Source organism: Ovis aries, chromosome 5, assembly GCF_016772045.2.
Source record: "Ovis aries strain OAR_USU_Benz2616 breed Rambouillet chromosome 5, ARS-UI_Ramb_v3.0, whole genome shotgun sequence".
In the NCBI taxonomy this organism is placed as follows: domain Eukaryota; kingdom Metazoa; phylum Chordata; class Mammalia; order Artiodactyla; family Bovidae; genus Ovis; species Ovis aries.
This window is the reverse complement of record NC_056058.1, coordinates 78,374,668-78,397,524: the sequence shown is the minus strand read 5'-3', so window position 1 is coordinate 78,397,524 and position 22,857 is coordinate 78,374,668. Positions and strand designations below refer to the sequence as shown.

General features: G+C 39.1%; 1 protein-coding gene across 2 annotated transcripts in view; it reads right to left on the bottom strand.

Moving 5' to 3' along the window:
• The window catches only part of MSH3 (mutS homolog 3), a 190,506-nt gene that overhangs the window by 116,909 nt on the left and 50,740 nt on the right, over positions 1–22,857 (bottom strand). For both annotated transcript variants that reach the window (XM_042250722.1, XM_012178913.4), the window contains exons 10-12: positions 21,802–21,916; positions 16,185–16,269; positions 12,982–13,091 (exon numbers count right to left, since the gene is read on the bottom strand). In XM_042250722.1, the coding sequence (XP_042106656.1) occupies positions 12,982–13,091; positions 16,185–16,269; positions 21,802–21,916 (310 nt within the window). The remainder of the gene's footprint in view (positions 1–12,981; positions 13,092–16,184; positions 16,270–21,801; positions 21,917–22,857) is intronic.

Here is a 22,857-nt window from a genome sequence, read left to right as displayed (position 1 = left end):
TTATAACTTCCACTAACTCACACTCATGGGTACTTGTTTCCTCACGTCTTTTGTAATTATGGTTTATGAACTTATGGCAGAGTTTTCTCTTTGAAATTCCTAGGAGGCCTAGATCAGAGTGTACACCTTCTGGGAGGATCTGTATTTGCTTTTACTAGGAACCATAAGGCACAATGGGACAATTATAAATAAATTTCACAACTTGGAGACTGCCAGACCACAGGGATAAGATGAATCAGAATAATGAACCTGGGTGTAAGGTTGGCCTGTTACATATTCTTAGAAACTTGGCAACTACAGAACAAAGCAGAGACTAGCTCAGGGTTCCTGCACAGAAGCATCCCAAAAGATGCTGGTTAAACCATATGCAATAACAAGGCAGACATTTGGGTAAGAGGCTTTTAGGGTCACTTCTTTCTTGGTGGCAGCAGAACCCCTCTCCACTTTCACTCACATCCACACAGTAAAGGCGAAGAGGCAGGGGGTCAACAGCCATCAATCACAGCCCCCAGGCAGGCTTCACCCACCACTCTTCCATCCCATTTGTGAGCAGTACTGTGTCTCACTGTACTGAGTAAGATTAGAGTCACCACAGGTGAATGTAAGCAGAATCATGGATCATGGGAAACCACAAAGAATAAATAGGGCCTTCTCGTGCAGTTAATTTCAGGAAGTTCCAGAGTTAAAAATGGCACTTAGTCTTGCTAAAATAAATGAAATGTTAAGTGCAGCAAACGTATAATATTCTATTACTTTGTCACTTAGACTAGGGCTATCTGGTGCTAGCGGTAAAGAACCTACCTGCCAATGCAGGAGACCTAAGAGACACAGGTTCGATCCCTGGGTGGGGAAGATCCCCTGGAGTAGGAAATGACAACCCACTACAGTATTCTTGCCTGGAGAATCCCATGGACAGAGGGGACTGACGGGCTACAGTCTATGTGGTCACAAAGAGTCAGACACGACTGAAGCGACTTAGCATGCACGTATGCATATGAATTAGAGATACAAACGCTAATACCCCAAACATAAGGGTTTACCAAAATAAAACTCATTTAATCACTCAAGAAAAGGTTCAAGAGGGAGGGGACATGTATATCTATGGCTGATTCATGTTAATGTATGGCAGAAGCCAACACAATATCGTAAAGCAATTATCCTCCATTAAAAATAAATAAATTTTAAAAATTATTCAAGAGAATTAACATCAGTAAAATATACTTAGTGCTCTAGAAAATTACACAGAAATCTAGTCCCGGACCTACTTCCTAATACCAACAAGCTTCAATTTTCTTAAATATTTATGTGATTTAAATTCCAAGAATAAACTTAGCATGCTTAATTCTCTTAAGCAGCTTTCTAAAAATTGAATTGAATTATAAAAGCATTCTTCATTTGTTCCAACTGCATTATTGAGCTAGACAGTGAAGAACAAGCATTTTATTTTAGGTGTTGGTTTCCTTCACTTTCAGCTCCTCCTCACTAGAAGATTATACCTTGGTCAAATTAGATTAGAAGCTCCTTGAGAATAGGAACGCTGTCTTGTCATTGAGATTAAACCATACAAAATTTTATTTTTTATTTATTTTTTTTTCAGTTCTACTCCTTTTTTTTTTTTAATTTTAATATCTTTAATTCTTACATGCATTCCCAAACATGAAAATTTTAAAAACCTGTCTTATACTATTAAGTGTTAATGGGCACTTGGTTGATCAGAACAGAAAGCTGAGCTTCCTAAATCCCCAGGACTGGGTCAACTTAAAGCATTAAATAAGAGAAAGGTTGTGATTCAAGCCTGGCCACATACAATGACAATGCTCAACAGCTTATGGTTGTATGATTCCGAGAAAGACTCACACAGAGACTCCACTTACTCACCAGTAGCCCTTGCACATTCTCCAAAATCCTGACTATAGCTACAGGCAAAAGACACAGCACATGAAGTGCCAGATTCCGGAGAACTGATGGGGACATATACTGGACAACTGACAACATGGGCACAGAGCCTCCTTCCTTTCACCACTAGAAGCCCCCAGCCAGGTCATCTCACCAGTCAAGACTGACTTCCCATCTTTCTAAAACAAGATGATGAAAAATAAATGCTCTGGAGTCTAACATGGGCTTTCCAGACAGATGGGCTTGAGTTTGCATCTCACTGTCACCTAATCAGGATGGTGATGAAGGGTGGTAGCAGGACCATTTAACAAATATATATGTATATGTGTGTATGTATACTTTCTCTATATTATTACTTTCTAAAAATAAAACACACAGAAAACACTCCCCCACCCATTTTTCTTTCCCTTTCCTCTCTCCCAGAAGTAACCATTTTCCTCATGTTATTAAACATTCTTTCTACTTACTGTTCTTGTATTTCTGCCACTTATGTCTGAAACCATAAACAACACACAGTATTACTGTGTGTTACAAAATTTAGATAAATGGGTTATCGTGTCTTATGTCATAAACATTACTTTTATGAGATTTATCCATGTTGAAAGATGTAGACTTGAATCATTCATTTTAACTGATATACTGTATTCTAATGTATGACCAGGTAACTATTTTAGCACTCCCCTCCTAATAACCAGGTTGCTTCCAATTTGGGGGTATTATAAAGTCCACAGCCACCTTCTTGACTGTGTGACTGATGCCAGGAACCACACTAACCCTTTATGCAGACCATCTCATTTGGTCCCCACAACATCACTACAGGGTAGGTGGTGCAACTCCCATTTTACAAGTGAAGAAACTGAAGTGTTCAAAAGTTCATAACTTGTCCCATGTGACAGAAATGAGTGAGCAAATCTGGACTCAAGCTCTAGTGTCTCATTTACTCCAAAACTGTGCTTTCAGATATGCGCCTACATGCTTTGCTGGATGATCTTGGATAATGAACCTGAATGTCACTTTTTCTCTTCTATAAAACAGAGGCAGTAACCCCTGCCATCTTCTTTTTATGCATTTGATCCTTTTGAGTTTTCATCTCCTACTTCCCCCACATAGACACTGGAACAGAGAGGAACAGACCAGAACTCAGCTCTCAAGCCTCAGCACTTCCCTCCTCCCACCTTGGCTACTCTTCTTTCCTCAACTCTTAGATCTGGACATCTTCTCCTTCCTAGCAAAATATTTTCCTTTCTTTTTTAAAAGATATAAAGTTTTCTTTTCATCTCTAAAATCAATCTAAACATTTTGCATAAATACCTACACCTGGACAGACACAATCCAGAATGTTTTTCAAAGGTAAGGAAGATGAAAGATTTTTCAGAGTCCTGTACGACAAGCATAAAAATACAGAATGTTTGCAACTTACAAATTCAGTGTTCTCTACCATCTCACTTCAGATGTTGAATAAAAATGTATGACACATTTAAATGATAATCAAAATACTTGTTTCCATTCAAGAGAGGAGAACACTTGATCTGTCTGTGCCAAGAGAAGGAAAAATATGAAATAACTGAGCCTATCTGTTGTGGATGAAACTGTGTCCCCTCCAAAAATATGTGTTGAAGACCTAACCCCCAGTGCCTCAAAATGTGACCTGACTTGGAAGTAAGGTTATTGTAGATGCAATTGGTTAAGATGAGGTCATAATGGAACAGTCCTAATCCGATATGACTATATTCTTGCTGAAAGAATGCCGTATGAAGAGAGAAGCACACAGGGAAAACACCACACGAACATGAAGGCAGAGATAAGTATGACACACTGGACTTCCCTGGTGGTGCAATGGGTAAGAAAACGCCTGCTAATGCAGGGGACATGGGTTCCATCCCTGGTCTGGGAAGATTTCAGATGCTGTGGAGCAACCAAGCCCGTGCACCACCACGACTGAGTACATGCTCTAGAGCCTGTGAACTGCAACTACTGAAGCCTGCGTGCCCTACAGCCCATGCTCTGCAAAAGAGAAGCCACAGCAACGAGAAGTGTGTGCACCACAGCTGGAAAGTAGCCCCAACTCGGCACAGCTAGAGAAAGCCTGTGGAGAGCAATGAAGACTCCGCACAGCCAAAAATAAATACATAAAATTTAAAACGCACACAGGAAAAAAACAAAAGGCATTATCCCTTTAAAAAAAAAAAAAAGACACATCTATAAGCCAAGTGACACACTAAAGATTGGTAACAAACCACCAGAAGTTAGGAGAGAGACACTGAATAGATTCTCCTTCATAGACGCACAGACGCTTTGATCTTGGACTTCTAGCCTCCAGAACTGTGAGACAAATTCATGCTGTTTAAGGCACCTAGTTTCTGGTACTTCGTTTCAGCACCCATAATAAACTAACAGACCCATTATGTACTTCAGATTCTATTGACATGGACTTTAAAAAGCCATACATGAAAATTATAATGACCCTAAATATTTGTAAGCAAATAAAGTCTGACTCAGATGAGTTTAGAGTTATAAGCTAGATTTTTTTACATGATACTTAAAACTAGCTATGCCTGATTCTTATCACCAAGCCTGGGTTCCTTACTAAGTCATATGACTTTCTCTGAGTAACTTCTAATCCTATGAGGGGTTTGACAAGAACGCAAGATGTTGCAACACCATTTCTTCCATGGTTAAATATCACCTTTTCACATCAGACCAAGCAACTATTCCACTAGAAGGGAAGAAATAATTTCTCAGAACTAATTCTGTGGTACTGAAACAAGGAATCACATGAAAAGAAACAACTGCTTCTAAGGGTCTTTTAAATCAAGGAGTTTTTCCGAGAAAAATAAACTTCCCTTACATAGATGTGCTTTTATTTTCAAAGCCTACTTAGAAGCCTAAGATTTTTAAATGGATTCATTTGTTCATAATTTCTTGATCACCTACTACATTAAAAGCACTATTAGCCCCATTATGCATTCTGTGTGTATGTCAGGGGTGGAGGAGTAAGAAGCAGAATAAAATTGAGGGAAGATACCTTTCTACAAGGATGAAGTGGGGATTGAGGGAGAAGGACTTCTCAGAGGCAGGATCTGAATTAGATCTTGAATGAGTTACTCTTTTAATTATTCCTTCAATGAATAATAAATATCCACTTAATAATAATACTACAAAGCTACAATAATCAAAACAGTATGGTACTAGTACAGAAACAGATGTGTAGATCAATGGAACAGAGTAGACAGTCCAGAAATAAACCCATGCACTTATGGTCAATTAATCTACGACACAGGAGGCAAGAAAAGACAGTCTCCTCAATAAGTGATGCTGGAAAAACTAGATGTGACACGTAAATCAATAAAATCAGAACACACCTTTGAACCATAGAAAAAAGAAACTCAAAATGGATTCAAAGATCTAAATGTAAGACCTGAAACCATAAAATTCCTAGAAGAAAACATAGCCAGAACATTCTTCAACATAACTCATAGCAATATGTTTTTGAATCTGTCTCCCAAGAGAAAATGGCAACCCACTCCAGTATTCTTGCCTGGAGAATCCCAGGGACAGGGAGCCTGTTGGGCTGCCATCTATGGGATCGGACATGACTGAAGTGACTTAGCAGCAGCCCAAGACAAAAGAAAAACAAGCAAAACTAAACAAATGAGGTCTGATTAAACTTGAAAGCTTTTGCACAGTCAAGGAAACTGTCAATAAAACAAAAATACAACTTACTGATTGGGAGGTTATTTGCAACTGACATGACCAATAAGGAGTTAATATCCAAAATACATAAATAGCTCATATAATTCAATATAAAACAATTTTTAAAATGAGTAGAAGATCTGAATAGACATTTTCCCAAAGGAGATACACAGATAGCCAACAGGCATATGAAAAGATTCTCAACATCGCTGATTATCAAAAACTGTGAATCAAACCATATTAAAATTATAACCTCACAACAGTCAAAATGACTATCATCAAAAAGTCAACAAATAAATGTTGGAGAGGAGAAAACAGAACCCTAGTGCATCATGTGAAATGCCACCCTGGATGAAGCTCAAGCGGGAATCAAGACTGCTGGGAGAAATATCAGACATGCAGATGACTCTACCCTATTGGCAGAAAGCAAAGGGGAAACTAAAGAGCCTCTTGATTAAGGTGAAAGAGGAGAGTGAAAAAGACTGAAACTCAACATTCAAAAACTGAGTATCATAGCGTCCGATCCCATCACTTCATTGCAAATAGATAGGGGGAAAAATGGAGTGACTGACTTTATTTTCTTGGACTCCAAAATCCCTGAGGACTGTGACTGCAGCCATGAAATTAAAAGATGCTTGCTCCTTAGAAGAAAATTCATGACACCTAGACAGCATTTTAAAAAAGCAGATACATCATTTTGCTGACAAAGGTCCATATAGTCAAAACTATGGTTTTTCCAGGAGTTATGTAGGGATGTGAGAGCTGGACCATAAAGAAGGCTAAGTGCTGAAGCATTGATGCTTTCGAACTGTGGTGCTGGAGAAGACCACTCAGAGTCCCTTGGACAGTAAGGAAATAAAATCAGTCAAACCTAAAGGAAATCAACTCTAAATATTCATTGGAAGGACTGATGCTAAAACTCCAATACTATGGTCACCAGAGGGAAAGAGCTGACTCACTGGAAAAGACCCTGGGGTTAGGAAAGATTGAAGGCAGGAGAAGAAGGGGACAACAGAGGATGAAATGGTTGGATGGCATCACAAACTCAATGCACATGAATTTCAGCAAACTCTGGGAGACAGTGAAGGACAGGGAAGCCTGGCAAGCTGCAGTCCATGGGAATCACAAAGAGTCGGACAGGACTGTGTGATTGAACAACAACACACTATTGGTGAGACTGTAAACTGTTGCAGCCAATATGGAAAACGGTATGGAGGCTTCTCAAAAAACTAATAATAGAATACCATATGACCCAGTAATTCTCCTGCTGGATATACCTTTAAAGAAAACAAAAACACTAATCTAAAAAGATACATGTACCCCAACGATCACATGATCACTATTTAGAAAAACCAACGTATGGAAGTAACCTAAGTGTCCACTAACAGATGAACAGATAAAGAATCTGTGATGTATACACAATGGAATATTACTCAACCATAAAAAAGAATGAAATTCTGCAATTTGCAAGAATGTGGATGGACCTAGAAAGTATTATGCTTTGTGAAATAAGTAAGACAGAGAAAGACAAATACTCTCTGCCAAATAGGGAAAGGAGTACATCAAGGCTGTATATTGTCACCCTACTTATTTAACTTCTATGCAGAGTACATCATGAGAAACGCTGGACTGGAAGAAGCACAAGCTGGAATCAAGATTGCCGGGAGAAATATCAATAACCTCAGATATGCAGATGACACCACCATTATGGCAGAAAGTGAAGAGGAACTAAAAAGCCTCTTGATGAAAGTGAAAGAGGAGAGTGAAAAAGTTGGCTTAAAGCTCAACATTCAGAAAACGAAGATCATGGCATCTGGCCCCATAACTTCTTGGCAAATAGATGGGGAAACAGTGGAAACAATGTCAGACTTTATTTTGGGGGGCTCCAAAATCACTGCAGATGGTGATTGCAGCCATGAAATTAAAAGACGCTTACTCCTTGGAAGGAAAGTTATGACCAACCTAGACAGCATATTCAAAAGCAGAGACACTACTTTGCCGACTAAGGTCCGTCTAGTCAAGACTATGGTTTTTCCAGTGGTCATGAATGGATGTGAGAGTTGTACTGTAAAGAAAGTTGAGCTCTAAAGAATTGATGCTTTTGAAGTGTGGTGCTGGAGAAGACTCTTGAGAGTCCCTTGGACTGCAAAGGAGATCCAACCAGTCCATTCTAAGGGAGATCAGGCCTGGGTATTCTTTGGAAGGAATGATGCTAAAGCTGAAACTGCAGTACTTTGGCCACCTCATGCGAAGAGTTGACTCATTGGAAAAGACTCTGATGCTGGGAGGGATTGGGGGCAGGGAGAGAAGGGGATGACAGAGGATGAAATGGCTGGATGGCATCAGCGACTCGATGGACATGAGTTTGGGTGAACTCCGGGAGTTGGTGATGGACAGGGAGGCCTGGTGTGCTGCAATTCACGGGGTCGCAAAGAGTCGGACACGACTGAGTGACTGAACTGAACTGACTAATAGTGGTCAAGATGGCAAGACACATACAGACTATGGATATATTTTAGAGATAAAAACAAAAGGACTTAGATTGGATGTGGTTGTCAAAAGGAAAACGTCCAGAGTAACTCCCAGGTTTCTGGCCCAAGAACCTCACGAGGTGGAGGAGCTGGTTCCTAGAACAGGGAAACCAGAAGGAGGAATAGGGTTAAGTATGTTAAGTTTGAAATGCTTGTGATACACCTATGTGGTTAGGAGTCTAAGTTGAATATAAGCCTGGAGATTAGAGGAGGGTTAAGGACAAAAGACATAAATTTGAGAATCACTGACATTTTGATACTTAGGGTCACTGGTTTCGGTAAGTTCATTGGAGAGAGGAGGGGAAGGAAAGATAAGGGAAGGAAGAAAACTGAGCTCCTAAGATTCAGGCCTTAGGAACTCCAACATTTAAAGACACAGAGAAAGGGACTTCCCTGGCAGTCCAGTGGTTAAGACTTCAACTTCCAATGCAGGGGGTACGGGTTCGATCCCTGGTCAGGGAGCTGGAATCCCACATGCCTCACAGCCAAAAGGGGCCAAAATGTAAAACAGAAACAATATTGCAACAAATTTAATAAAGACTTTGGAAATGGTCCATATCAAAAAAAAAAAAGAGAGAGAGAAGATCTTTAAAAAACAAATTAAAAAAAAATACAGAGATGAAGGGAGAGCAAAGGAAACTTTGAAGAAGCAGCCAGGAAATTAGGAGGGAAACAAAAATGAGTAGTTTCCATTTTAGAAAAAGGGAACAGACTGTACAAAGGTCCAGAAATAAATTACACCTCAGTGTGTTGTGAGGACTGTAAATAGTGGAAAGCAAAACATAATCAGATACACATTTCTTTTTTAATCATCTTTGGGTAGTGCAGACAGAAACAGAGAAGGGCAAGACCAGACCGGTGGAGATACTTAGCCTTCTTGATAAACAAAGTCTTTACAAAAAGGCTTTCATCTGAGTGTCTTTCATTAAAAGTGATTTTACAAAAAGGCAAGATGATATAATACTACTTCTTACAGACAGACAATTTTCATCACTGGTCAAAATAATTCCTCCACTAAGAGTGGAGAAACTGATTTCTCAGGTTCCCTTTGTGGTCAATAATCTGCTGTTCTATAAGTGTGTATGCATACCTGTATGGGCATGCAGTCTCACACACACACACACACACACACACACACACACACACACACACACACACACGAGAGCTGCATTTCCAAGAGATCACTCTCTCACTGAAGGAAATGGTCTTACTTCCAATTACACACACACACACACACACACACACACACACACACACATGAGAGCTGCATTTCCAAGAGATCACTCTCTCACTGAAGGAAATGGTCTTACTTCCAATTTCTTTTGCAACTCATGTGGAACGTTTCCTGAGGCAGAAACGTGCTAGCGGATGTGTGGGTCTGGAACTGGGGGAGAGGATGGTGACAAAGCCATCAGCACATGAAGCTACAGGAGGTGCCACGGCCACAGGTAAGACCCTAAGTAGCGCTGAAAGTGAGAAGATGCCCCGGAAGAGAACCACAGGTAACAACAACAGATAAGGTGCAGGAACAAAAAAGAGGTGGGCTTCCCTGGTGGCTCAGTGGTAAAGAATCCACCTGCCAAGCAGGAGATGCAGGTTTGAACACGGGGTCAAGAAGATCCCCTGGAGAAGAAAATGGCAACCCACTCTAGTACTCTTGCCTGAAAAATCCCACGGAGGGAGGAGCCTGGTGGGCTACAGTCCATGGGGTTGCAAAAGAGTCAGACACAACTTAGTGACTAAATAACAACAGAAAAAGAAGTACTTATGGAGAAAGCTCAGAACTTACTTTTGTTAATATTTCAAAATACAGAGTAAGTTTTTACTGAATCTTTAATACTACTTCTATGATGACCAGATCCGCCTTGGAAACTAATCTTTTGCCTAAAATATCATTTTAGAGACTCATGCCACATTTCTCAAAGTCTTCTTTCCCCTGCTCCTACCTGCCCAATCATTACTGTATTTACAAGCAGAATTTGCATTTTGGGATTTGTGGACAAAACCAATAAGGTACATACGGTATATATATATAAGATTGACACAACTTATCAACGAAAAGAAACAGAAAAAATTCAAAGACTGGACCTTGAAAAAATGAATTCAATATAATTTATTTAATTTTAAAAGGTCTTAGGAACAATGGCTTACCAACATGACATTCATTTATAAGAAACCAGAGACCTACACTGAAGAAGCTTCCTGCCTAAATTAGAGAACTGATAAAAAGCATAAGTCATCACACATAAGAAGCATAAATATAACCTATTTATACGGGCCAATGTGGTTTCAATAGAGTAAAATCTGATCTCAACAACCCAAGTGAATTCTTTGAATCAGTCAATAAGAATAGGGTCAAAGCCATTGATACTTTCTAGAAAGTCACTAGAAAATCCTGCACCAAAGAAGTCATTTTGCAGAATAAGAAGTAGTGGGAGTGGAAAACCCTCGGAAACTTGAAAGACCTGGTCCTGAATTTATGAACTGTGATTGTGCTGGGAATTCAAATAGACTAAAAATATAAAATATATATGTTTATAAAAATATAAAGGGATTTAAGAGAATTCATGGATGACTGACAAATAATGGGCTCTTGAAAAACTTAGGGAAACCCACCTTACATCGTGCTGAATTCCCTTGCCACCAATAATTTTCCTATGATCTCACGATAGAAGAAAACTAAGCCCTAAACTAACCTTTGGTTGCCAATGTCAGAGACAGAATATTAGCCTGGATAAACAACTGACATGATCACCATGGCACCGAATGTTAGCATTAAAACAACGACGACTATTCAGCTGAACAACTGACTAATCAGCTAAAGATTTTCTCTAGGTATTTGGAATAGGTTGCAAGCGCAACTAAGATTTAACTGGAATTCTTCTGAAGTCAGTTTTAATTGATTAGACATCTTAAAGTTTCAAAACTATGACCTAAAATAAAAAGAGCAAAAGAAGAAGCTTTGTGTGCTTGTTTTCAGCTATATACGCTTTAGGATGGTCTAATGTTCGTACTTGAAAGCACTGGAGCTCAATGCATGGAGTGCTTTCTCTCAGCCTTTCTGGAAAGAGAGGATCCCAGAAAGAATATGATCAACCCACAAGGAACATACAACATGGTCTACTGAATTCATCTCAAATTAATCCTCTTTATACAAAACAAGTTTAACAACAGAAACAAAAATTTTCATTTACGGGAAAAAGTCTGCTAGTAAGTCTGTTTCTGCTGAATATTTCAACCAATCAAAAAAAAAAAAAAAAGTAAGAACGGTGTGGCTGCTCAGCCAGAAGGCAATGCTTCTTACACTGCTGTCCATAGACTGCCTGCTCTTGTTCCATGAAGCATCTTTATCTCATACAAATGCTGGTCCAAAGCAGAGACTTCCATTTTCAGAATTTCATCTCTACCTAGTCAGTTTTCACTACCTGAAGGTCTTTATGGTCAAGAAAAGAAATCATAATAACCCACTAAAACCTGAAGTGATTTAGTAATTATCATCATCAAAACAGTATTTTAAAGCCTATGACCAACAGTGACAACATCTGCTATCCTTTGCCAAAGATGGCTATTTACTAAGCCAGCATAAAATGCAGCCATGAGTGAGGTGGTTGTGCAGTTTAAAAGAGACGATGCATGTAAAGCCCCTAGCACAGTGCTTGCTATATGATAAAGAGCTCAAAAACGGCAGTTAGGATTACTGTCTTATTCTGTTCCTTACAGCAGCCCTGTGAGAAGGTATTGTACTACTGCAAAAGTGAGAACGCAGTATGCCGGGGCTGATGGGCTATGGCCTTAGTGAGACTGACTCAGCTGACAGAGCCCACTCATATAGCACCAGCACCAGCCCCTCTCTGCTCAGTCCATATGGGAAGCTGTTCAGGATGGAGTCAATGCTGATCTTACCTTTAGGCTCCACCCAGTCGTGAAACATTGAGCAAGTTATTGAAACTCTCTGAATCTCTTTACTCATCTCAAGGATCTACCTCAGAAGATGATTTGAATATTAAATACTGGGTCAGAGCAAAAGCACAGCAGATAACAGCATTCGTCATTCAGTCAACATTCCTGGGACTCCTACTAAGTGAGAGGCACAGGTCACAGCTCCCAAATCTATCTGCATGTCAGAATCATCTAGGGAGCTTTTAAAAATTCCAACTCCTAGGCCACACTAATAAGTCACAATATGTGGGGGCAGGACACAGGTGTAAGTATTTCGAAGCTTCCCAGATGACTTCAATGTGCAGACAAGCCTGGAGACCACTATGCTTAGGCACTAGACTCACCTACCTTTCCTGAAAGCTCTCCTAGTTTACTCATTCTACTCTCTTAAACATCTCACACCTGAGCCCTCTTTCAGATTCCTACTGCTCCTTCTCTAGCTCAGGTTCACAGGTCCTCTGCGTGAACTTGCGAACTTGTCCCCTACCCGTCACTACTTTCTGCATCCCCCTACACCCACCAGCTCTGATCCATCACTCCCGTGTGCAGAGCCACTGGATTAACTTCCTCTGGCTACTAGCTCCTCAGCCCAGCCTGCAAAGCCCTCAACAAAAGGCAGTGCCCCATCTTCCCAGCCCCTCTCTCCCTACACCCTATGCTACTGATGACCCAAACCAACTGATTACCTCACTCTCCCCAGGTAGATCCCATGTCTTCCAACTGCAAAGACTCATTCTTGGGAACAAGGAAAAAATCCTCATGATATTAGACAGTCTATCACCAGCTACAAAGCGACATCTTCCCCAATTGAAAATGATGTTCTTATAAACCATGGTGACCTTGGTTTTAAGGAGGCTGATGTACATTTAATTGCATAATTGTATATAATTTCAGATGAAACACAAAAAAGAATTCCTTTTACCTTAATTTAAGGAGCGGCTGGGTCACCCACTTCTTTAACTTGCGTCTCCCAAATGATGTTTTAGTATGATCTAAAACCCAAAATAAACTTCCTTTGGTTTTCATATCAGTCTAAAAAAAAGACCAGAAAGCATGTTTTATTAACTTAATGATTGTATTTGGACCAAAATTGCCAGTTGTTCATGTGCCCTAATTATTCTATATATCCCAATGATAATGTTACACATGCTTAGCTTTTATGCTCAAAACAGGAGTTCATACATTAGATGAATGAATGTGTGTGTACGTATATACATACATACACACACATATATACACACATTCTGTTTCCCAGGTGGCACTAGTGGTAAAGAACCTGCCTGCCAATGTAGGAGACATAAAAGACACAGGTTCAATCCCTGGGTCAGGAAGATCCTCTAGAAGAGGGTATGGCAATCTACTCCCGTATTCTTGCCTAAAGAATCCCATGGACAGAGGAGGCTGGTGGGCTAAGATCCACAAGGTTGCAAAGAGTCGGACACAACTGAAGCAACTTCACACACACACATATACACACATCCACATAAACACACACAAAGTATTGACATTTTGCATAAGAAAGATACAGTTTATGTGTAGTTTTTAACTAACAGTAAATTACTGAGAAGTCTATACTATCATGTAAGAAATGAATCGCCAGTCTATGTCCGATGCAGGATACAGGATACAGGATGCTTGGGGCTGGTGCATGGGAATGACCCAGAGAGATGATATGAGGAAGGAGGTGGGAGGGGGGTTCATGTTTGGGAACACATGTACACCCGCGGTAGATTCATGTCAATGTATGGCAAAACCAATACAGTACTGTAAAGTAAAATAAAGTAAAAATTAAAATTTAAAAAAAATAAAAAAATAAAAATTAAACATCTGTCCTAAACACCTTAAAAATATAACTGCATCCTTTCCTGCCTTAGGAAAGCACAGTGAAAATAATTTCATGTTCCTTTGGCAATTCAGTATCTCCCACTATCTAAGAGTTGCCATTCTAAAGACAGATAGTCTCATGACAACACTCTCTCTCTTAAGGAAAGAAGTGAAGGTGCACTGCACTCTAGGACTGTACCCTGGAGGGTTTGATTTTAGCCTGTTTTATTAAATCCTTAGCAAAAATTTATCTATGCTTTGCTACTTTAAAGTTAAACCATTGAAAAAATTTACAATTAACTAGAGATTGTATTTAATTTTAACCAAGGTTTCACTGTAATACAAAATGTCTATTAATAGGTTTGTTTTATTTGGAACACAGAGTTACAATTTTCATCTGAATTTTTTTTTTTTTGCTTTTTCCTTTTCCTTCATATCAACAAACAGGTACTTATAGAACACCTCCCGTGTGCTCAGCAGAATGACTGGCAAAGGTATATTAAGACATGGTCCCTCCCTCAGGGCACTTAGGACTTCCCTGGTGGCTCAGACAGTAAAGCATCTGTCTACAATGTGGGAGACCTGGGTTCGATCCCTGGGTTGGGAAGATCCGCTGGAGAAGGAAATGGCAATCCACTCCAGTGCTATTGCCTGGAAAATCCATGGACAGAGGAGCCTGATAGGTTACAGTCCATGGGGTCGCAAAGAGTCAGACACGACTGAGCGAATTCACTTTCACTTCACTCAGGGCACTTATATTCAAATGTGGGAGGAAAGACTCCTAGTGAGGACACGATGTCATCTGGCAGAAGTCAGCCATAAAAGGTGTGCTACAACCTCTCCAGACCTCAGGAGTTTAAAGCAGAGCACACACGGGAACGACAGTGGTCATGGAAGGTTCCCTGAGGACGAGCTGGGCACGCAGAGCTGACCTATAAGGGGAATCCACATAGGTGACTGCACCAGCCCATCCTGAGACAAAAGCCCAACTGCTGGGACCACAGTGAAGGGTCCCAGGAAGAGCATGGAGCACTGGAGAAGCACATTCAGCCAGGAGAGGGACAGGTGAGGGAGACCGGAGGCCTGTTACACCTTTGCTCTCTCTGCTAGTTAGACCTCTCCCCATGACCCTTTTCCACTGATCCATGGTAAAGGAGGAGAAAGCTGAAGTGCAAAGATAAGCAGATGTTAATTCTCAGCTTCCACTTCTACAAAGGCCCAAGTCCTAATAAAGGGATTTTTAAAGGGTATTTTGATGATGGATGATTTTTGCCTTAGGACTTTGATTTTGGAACTGACGCCACTGTGATAGGACCCGAACAGGAAGGATGTGGAAGAAGTAAGGAAATCTTGGAATGCTGGGGCTGCATCTGGAGGCTCTGACTGTGGGCTCTACTCCTACCACTGTTTCCTGTCTTGGGGATGTATATAGCGGTGAAGAGAAAGACCTGCAGGAAAGATGCTCAAATTCCAAATAACAAAATGATATGATAAAAATGCTCATGCATAACAGGAAGGCTGACTTCAGTACATAAGGACAGCCTGGCAGAGGGAGAAACCTGAATGAGAGAAATCAGACAGTAATATACAAATCCAAGAGTCAGGAGACTGAATTCAGTATTTACTTTAATTCACAGCAATAGCAGTGATTCACAGCAGATGGTTCAGCTCTTTCACTACTTACTCAAATGACTCGGAACTACCTTATATTTTTGTGACTTTATGTTATAATAACATTATTTTTACAATATAGTAGCTCACTCTTTCACATGATAATTTATGAATGAAAGCAATAATTTTAATATCTTCATTATCCTTCACATTCATCAATAAAGGACAAGTAAGCAATGATGAAAGTTTGTGAAATGACATATTATGTATCTTACAGTTAAATGGAGTATCAGAGAAACTTGTTTTATACACTGGACAATTAAGTAAGGCTATGGACATTTTAACAAAAAGTTACATAGAAAACAAACATACGTAGAAAAACATAACCAAGCAGATCAAAAAAAAATCCACTGTATATTAATTTCTAAATATGATACCTTTCCAAAGAAATATTTAAAATAGAAATTATCAGGATGGCCATATTGCTTCAATCATTAAAAAGCATGCTCTAAAGCTCCCAATGTAATCCCCAAATAAAAAAGTAAGCAGTACAATTACCAAGAGATGTGAGGCAGGCCAACCAACTAAAAATAATACTGTTTCACCTGCACTACTAAGAACAGACTGCTGCTTCATCCCAAATTTCTTTTCAAAACCATTTTGAATCAAATAGCCCTTATGTTTGCTGACCTGATTCTGAAGGATTTCCAGGTTCCTTAATGTTGTTCCATTAATTGTCATAAATTCCATTTCACCTGACAACTGTTTAAAATTCCTGTAAAGGAATGAAATAAAAGCCATGAGGCAAGTGCATAAAGAAACAGAAAAACACATTCACCCATTAGAAATATTCCAATAACACTGGAAAATATTAACATGTAAAATATTCCAATTTTACAACAAAAGTTTTAGCCCTCTGATAGGAAATCAAAGCAAAAAAAAGCCAGAATAATATTCATTAGAAGATTGTCTTCCAACAGTGCTGGTGCTCTTAGGTAAACTGATGTGAAAGGACAGCCGTTCTCACACCAAAAACTAAAACAAGGAAGGGAAGTAATGGTATTAATAGCTTTTTAGTTTTTTAATTTCCAGTAGTAGAATCAAGCATAGTCTTTTAGTATCGGGAAAGCAAGTGGGGGTCTCTTCAGGAAAAGCTATGCAGTTTGCTAGAAAAATATGTCAAGGTGCTTTAAAATGTCCTCCCTGTTCTTTGGCATGAGATCATCTTGATAAACACTTTAAAAACTTTTAATCAACATTCTGATACATGCAAATGTTATTTATTCTATAATCAAGACCACACATTCATGTGGCTAATGTTTTAGTAGAGTCTAAACTGAAAAAGTAAAAATTATTTCTTTAAGTTCAAAGAATTCACATTTTGCTTATGCCCCTCTAAGTACCCCAAACTAGATTAAAAGTTCAGTAAATTTCAAATAAGCTTGAGTATTGAGTTCTAAATTGAGTACTAAATACATGCACAATTCAAACTGCATCCTTGTTAGTCTTTCATGTTAAAAAATATATTAATCAATGCATTACTAATTCAATAATTAATGGCCTTTATAAGTCAGTCCTTTGACATTTCTATCCTCAGCACTTATAGACTTGATGGCTCATTTTTCAAAGCAAGGAAAATAACAGCAGGTCACTAAGCTATTTGGAGGGAAAGCGTGAATGTTTGCATCATAAAACCAATCCCACTCATCATGGCCCTAATAAGATAGAAACAAAATCTAGTTTCCCAAGCCAGTGATGGAAGAAAGCCTTCATCTAGGAATCTAGAGCCTAGAATCATGGCCAAGGAGCCAGTGTTCACTGAGAGATGCCTTGACTTCTAGATGACTCCCACAGCTAAGACCCAGAGCCCTGAAAAAGAAATAACTTGCTGCATATTAGGAACACGACGTAGTGACTGAACACTGTCCTTCGGCAGTGTAATACACCTGTGACAGGTTTACCTAGCTTCCAAAAGATGACCTGTTAAAGATTTTCAGAGGGAAGCAACTCCAACACTGACAACAGATATGTGCGGCCAGTCTCTCCTTGTAACTGTTAATCTGCCTTGCATTATGGAAATTTATGTTCTGCGGTGATCCTTATTAATAGATCTAAGCTCCATGAAGGCATGGGTTATTTATGCCTTACACATTTTGCAGCACCTGCAGAGCCTAGCAGAAAGCAGATGCTCAGCAAAGGTCTGTCATCTTTCGATGGGGAGGCCAGTTTGGGTTTCTTTGTTTTCCTTTGAGTCATAAAGCCCAGAAATATATGTGAAACATCCAGAGACAATAATAAAATGTAAAACATTATTTTTAGGAAGAAACAATTGGGCAGTGATTTGCTATACATCAGATGTCCATACTCCTTCATGGTGAAAAATAGTTGCAAGTACTGCTAGCCTGGCCTCTGAGTTGGTATCCAACCAGGTCTCATAGGTTTAAATAAAGTCATTTACTTCCCCCTCTCCGGACAGGTTTAAACTATGTCCTAGGGGTGATTAATGAACACTTGAGTACCTTAACATATTATTGACCAGAGATGTATTAATGCCACGGGCATGAGTTTCAACAAAAATGCCCCCGTCAATAAAGTGTTAATCATTCTCAGACACTGAAGGATGCTTAGCCAGCATCAGGAACCCACAGTCTGGCAGCACTGACATCTGCACTGATCTGAATAAGAGATCGGCCACCAGGAATATTAAGTTAAAGCGATTCCTACGGCACAATAACCACCAAACACCTGAAAGAACCCTCTCTGCTTTCACGTTTACCACGTTTGGGTGATAAAGTACTCTGGAGCTGCGGCTCTCCTTACAGATGCAAAGGAAATGTCCTCTGTCGCTGCCTATTTTCCATAGAAATTATATATATATTTTTGAACTCAGGGTTGTGTCTGCCAGCATTCCCTAGGAATTTGACAGGAATGATCACTGATTAAGCAACTCTAAATTATTTATCCTTTTGGAAGAAACCAAATTTGATATGCTTTGAAATAAACCTTATAAACAAGGCCTGGCTAGCATTCACGCTGTGTGAACTTCAACAGAAATCTTCCAAGTAACATGGGAAAATACTTCAGTAATATTTCAGACAACAATAATACATAGCATGCTGTTTTATAATGGGAGAAAAACATTCCTGCTAAAAACTGCCAAAGAAGTTTAGGATTCCACATCACTCCCATTTCAACTTTAAAAAAAATGAAAACCAATCTTTCTGATTCAGACAAAGGCAGCAAAGGTGCAGGCCTTATGTGAAAGATCAATCCCTTACAAAGATTCTATTTAAATACTGTTACTATTATTTGAAAATGAAAACAGAAAAAAAAACCCTACCATACACACCATTCTACACATGAAATCCATAGCATAAAATAATTCTCTATATAGTTTTCAGAGTTCATATATTTACTATTAGTGTAACTTTTGATTAACTTATAAATTAGAAATTATATCATATTACAAAAATTCAGTTTTATTGTAAATTCACTTCTAATTTATTTGCAATTAAAATGAACATCTTTGCATTCTTAAATGCTGCCAGTAAGCATATTAGAGAAGAGAATAATAAGAAAGATGACTAACAGATCCCCAAGGATTCACTAGGAGAATACACAGTACTCAGCATACAGTCATAAGCTATGATTCATTGCAGTGAAAGGAAACGCATGTAAGAATTAAAGATTTTAAAATTTTAAAAATAAAAATAAAAAAAAAAAAAAAGCAAAATCAGAAAAGCAAAAAGGTACACAAGGCAAAGCCTGGAGGAAACCAAGGGCAAGCTTCCAAGAATCCTCCCTGGCAAAAATACCCAGGATGCACTTAACTACCCCAGAGTGAATTGTGGCAATATGTGTGAAATGTTTACCAGAGAAGCTCACTTGAGACTCAGCACCCAGGATTTTTCAATGGGGGGCTGTTTTTAAAAAGGCACCTGCTCCTGAGCAGGTGCCAAAAAGGTGCCAAAATTATAGCTCTCAGAAAGTAAGTAGTTATCCAATATAAACCATACTACCTGCAGAAATGGTTTAGGCACAGGGAGTCATTCTTATCAGAGAATGCTGGAGATCAGCCCCAAACGCAATTCCCAGATGCCAGTCAAGAGTCAAGCCTGATGTAAGGTTTTCTAAGGATAAATGTCTCATCTGGCTTGCCATGTTAATCTGTTTTTAATATCAGTGTTATATTTATATTCTTTTGTGTTAATTCTAGTTTACTCTTTATTCCTAAATTGATCTTTTCTGTACATACAGTTCATTCTTAAATCTTATCATCTCATTTCAAAGCCTTCCTATTTCTTATCTATTCTCCTTTGTTCTTTCACATTTAGCATCATTTCCTTAACGTCGTTTAGCTCATTTTGAAGTAGAAGGTTATAGTTTTTATTTCATCTGTATGTCTTTCTGGTATGCATTTATTTTCTATAAGGATATTATCCTGTTCCCCATTCTTTTCTATTATAATTTTATATGGGATTTTCAATTTGGTTCTTTTCCCAATTTTCTTTGCTAATTTTTAAGTGACAATTTGTTTTCCGTAAGTTTCAGGACATAGGCACTGTTTAGGAAGCTGCTGCTACTTTATACATCTCCTACTTCTGTTGTTTTTGTGTGGTATTTAATCATGGAACCTCACCTGCTTTTATTCATAAAAAGATTAAATGCATGAACAGTGCTCTTTAGCCACAATTAGAAAACTGGACACATTACCTATGCACACACACACACACATATATATACACATACACATATGTATATATTTGTGTGTTTGTGTGTGTATGTTAAATTGTTTTTCAGGCAGTTGAACATCAGGCAGCATAGAACTGTGGTGTCTGAGAGAAGAAAAAAAGAGATAAACACTAGGACTAGCTTCTTGGACTAGGGAAGCTGAAGCTGTGAGACAGAATGCCAGAGATGCACACAAGAGAGATGCAGAAGGGTGTGCTCAAGGCTGTGGCCAAGCCCTGATCCCTAAATTGTGGAGCACGTCACATGCGATCATAAGAAACAGTAGGATGAACAGGACCAGGGTTCACATATGGCTTGCTATAGTTTGTTCTCTGACTAATGAGAATGGCTGCTGCTGCTGTTAAGTCACTTCAGTTGTGTCCGACTCTGTGCGACCCCATGGACGGCAGCCCACCAGGCTCCCCCGTCCCTGGGATTCTCCAGGCAAGAACACTGGAGTGGGTTGCCACTTCCTTCTCCAATGCATGAAAGTGAAAGTGAAGTCACTCAGTCATGTCCAACTCTTCACGACCCCATGGACCGCAGCCTACCCCAGGCTCCTCAGTCCATGGGATTTTCCAGGCAAGAGTACTGGAGAAGGTTGCCATTGCCTTCTCCAAATGAGAATAGAAATACCTCAAAATACTTGGGACACTGGGTAGAAGTCTCAGAAGTGCATTGCTTTAGGGGTGGGGTTAAAATAGACAAAGACAAGGACTTCCCAGTCTTGGTGTGTGTCGTCACTCAGTCGTGTCCGACTCTTTGTGACCCCGTGGACTGTAGCCTACCAGGCTCCTCCGTCCATGGGATTCTCCAGGCAAGAGTACTGGAGTGGGGTGCCATTTCCTTCTCCAGGGGATCTTCCCGACCCAGGGATCGAACCCGGGTCTCCTGCATTGCAAGCTGAGACAGCTCCTATCTGCCCACTCCATCTCTGCAGAAGAGGAAGCAGCTTACTTACCCAGGATCAATATGATACAGGATAATTCTTCACAGAGCCAAAGGTAAGAGGCCAGTAAAGGTAGAATGTGGAAAGGCAAGAAAATTACTCTGTTACCCTTTTTTTTCCCACTAGCTTTTAAGCTAGCACTTTCTTAGAAGGTCAATTGCCAGCTTTTAAATTTCTCAACTCTACAGTTAATCACTCTTTTAAAAAGCTGTCTATGTTAGTGGCTGTCCTCTTTATCTTCAACTTTATGGTCTGTGAAATAAGGACTGAAATCAAGAATAAGAAAGGAGATGAAGTTTTATGAATGCTCTTAAATACCCCTTCTTAATACTACTTGTGAAGTAACTGTGCTTTAATATAAAGCACAGTTCTGTACTCAACACTAAAATATATTCAATAGCAATCATGAATACAAACTGACCCAATTCTTAAGCCTTCTATTAATTTTTTTATGTCAACTAACATTTTTAATACTCCTCAGCAACAATACCACACAGGTCACTCTTGCCGCAGAATACAGTATTCCATCAAGAGCAGGTAACTGAGTATAGTACTTACCAAATTCAATTTAAGAAATGTTTTTTAATATAACCCCACCCTTCTTAAAAATTTTCAGAAACCACTTACTTGGGTTTGGAAAGCACCTTTTCTAAGTTAAACTCTTTGAGGTATCTTATTATGGCAGCCAAAGAGCAAATCACAGGCTTCTCCAAGTTAATGATGTCAGAAAAACTTTGAGAATCTAAAAAACAGAATAGATACCTTCATTAAAATTATTATTCATCATTTTTTAAAACAAACATTAAGTGAAATAGAATTTTGTTTATAATTATTGAAATAATCATTTAGACACTTAACTTCTAAACTTATCCTTTGAAAAAATACAGAAGATTATAAATACCTAGAGTATGAAAAAGGGCAATTTTCTCATGGTGGATGAACCTTCTTTCAAAAGCAAGGGAGCAAGTATTTTCAAAGTGTAAAACGCTTATCTGCTTTGACCCAAAAGTACTCCAAAATGCTTGCTAAAGATGTGTATACAAGGAAGTGAGTTGAAAAATCTTTCATAGTAGTAAAAAATTACAGAAAACCTAATTGAACATCAATAAGGTATTATTAATAGATAAATAAATTTCAGTACCTCTAGATTGGTATGCACCTACTACTGGGAAGGACTTTCCCATTAGCTTTCCATCTGGTCTCCCACCTTTATCCCTGTGCCCTACAGGATATTCTTAACAGAACAGGCAGAGGAATCCTTTTTAAAACATACATCATATCATTAGATTACTTTGCTTTCAAATCCTGCAACATCACTCAACTCACTGAGAGATGTGGCTCAAGCTCATAAGGATCTAAAAGTCCCTAAAAACCTGCTCTCCATCTCCTTTTATCTCTGAGCTTACCTCCTAATAGTCTCTTCCTTAGTTACTCTGTACCAGCACCCAGGCTCCCTGACATTCTTTAAACACACCAGGCACTTAGATATGCTGTACTTAGCGTTGTTTCTGCCTGAAAAACTTTCTTCGCTCAACCATGTGGTTTTCCCCCTTAACCCCTCTAATCTTTGTTCCATCTTCATTCAATTGCCATTTTCTCAGTGTGGTCTTCCTTCACCACTACATTTAAAAATTCACCTCTTCCCTGTCTTTCTTCTTTTTAAAATCTGCTTGTTTGTTTATT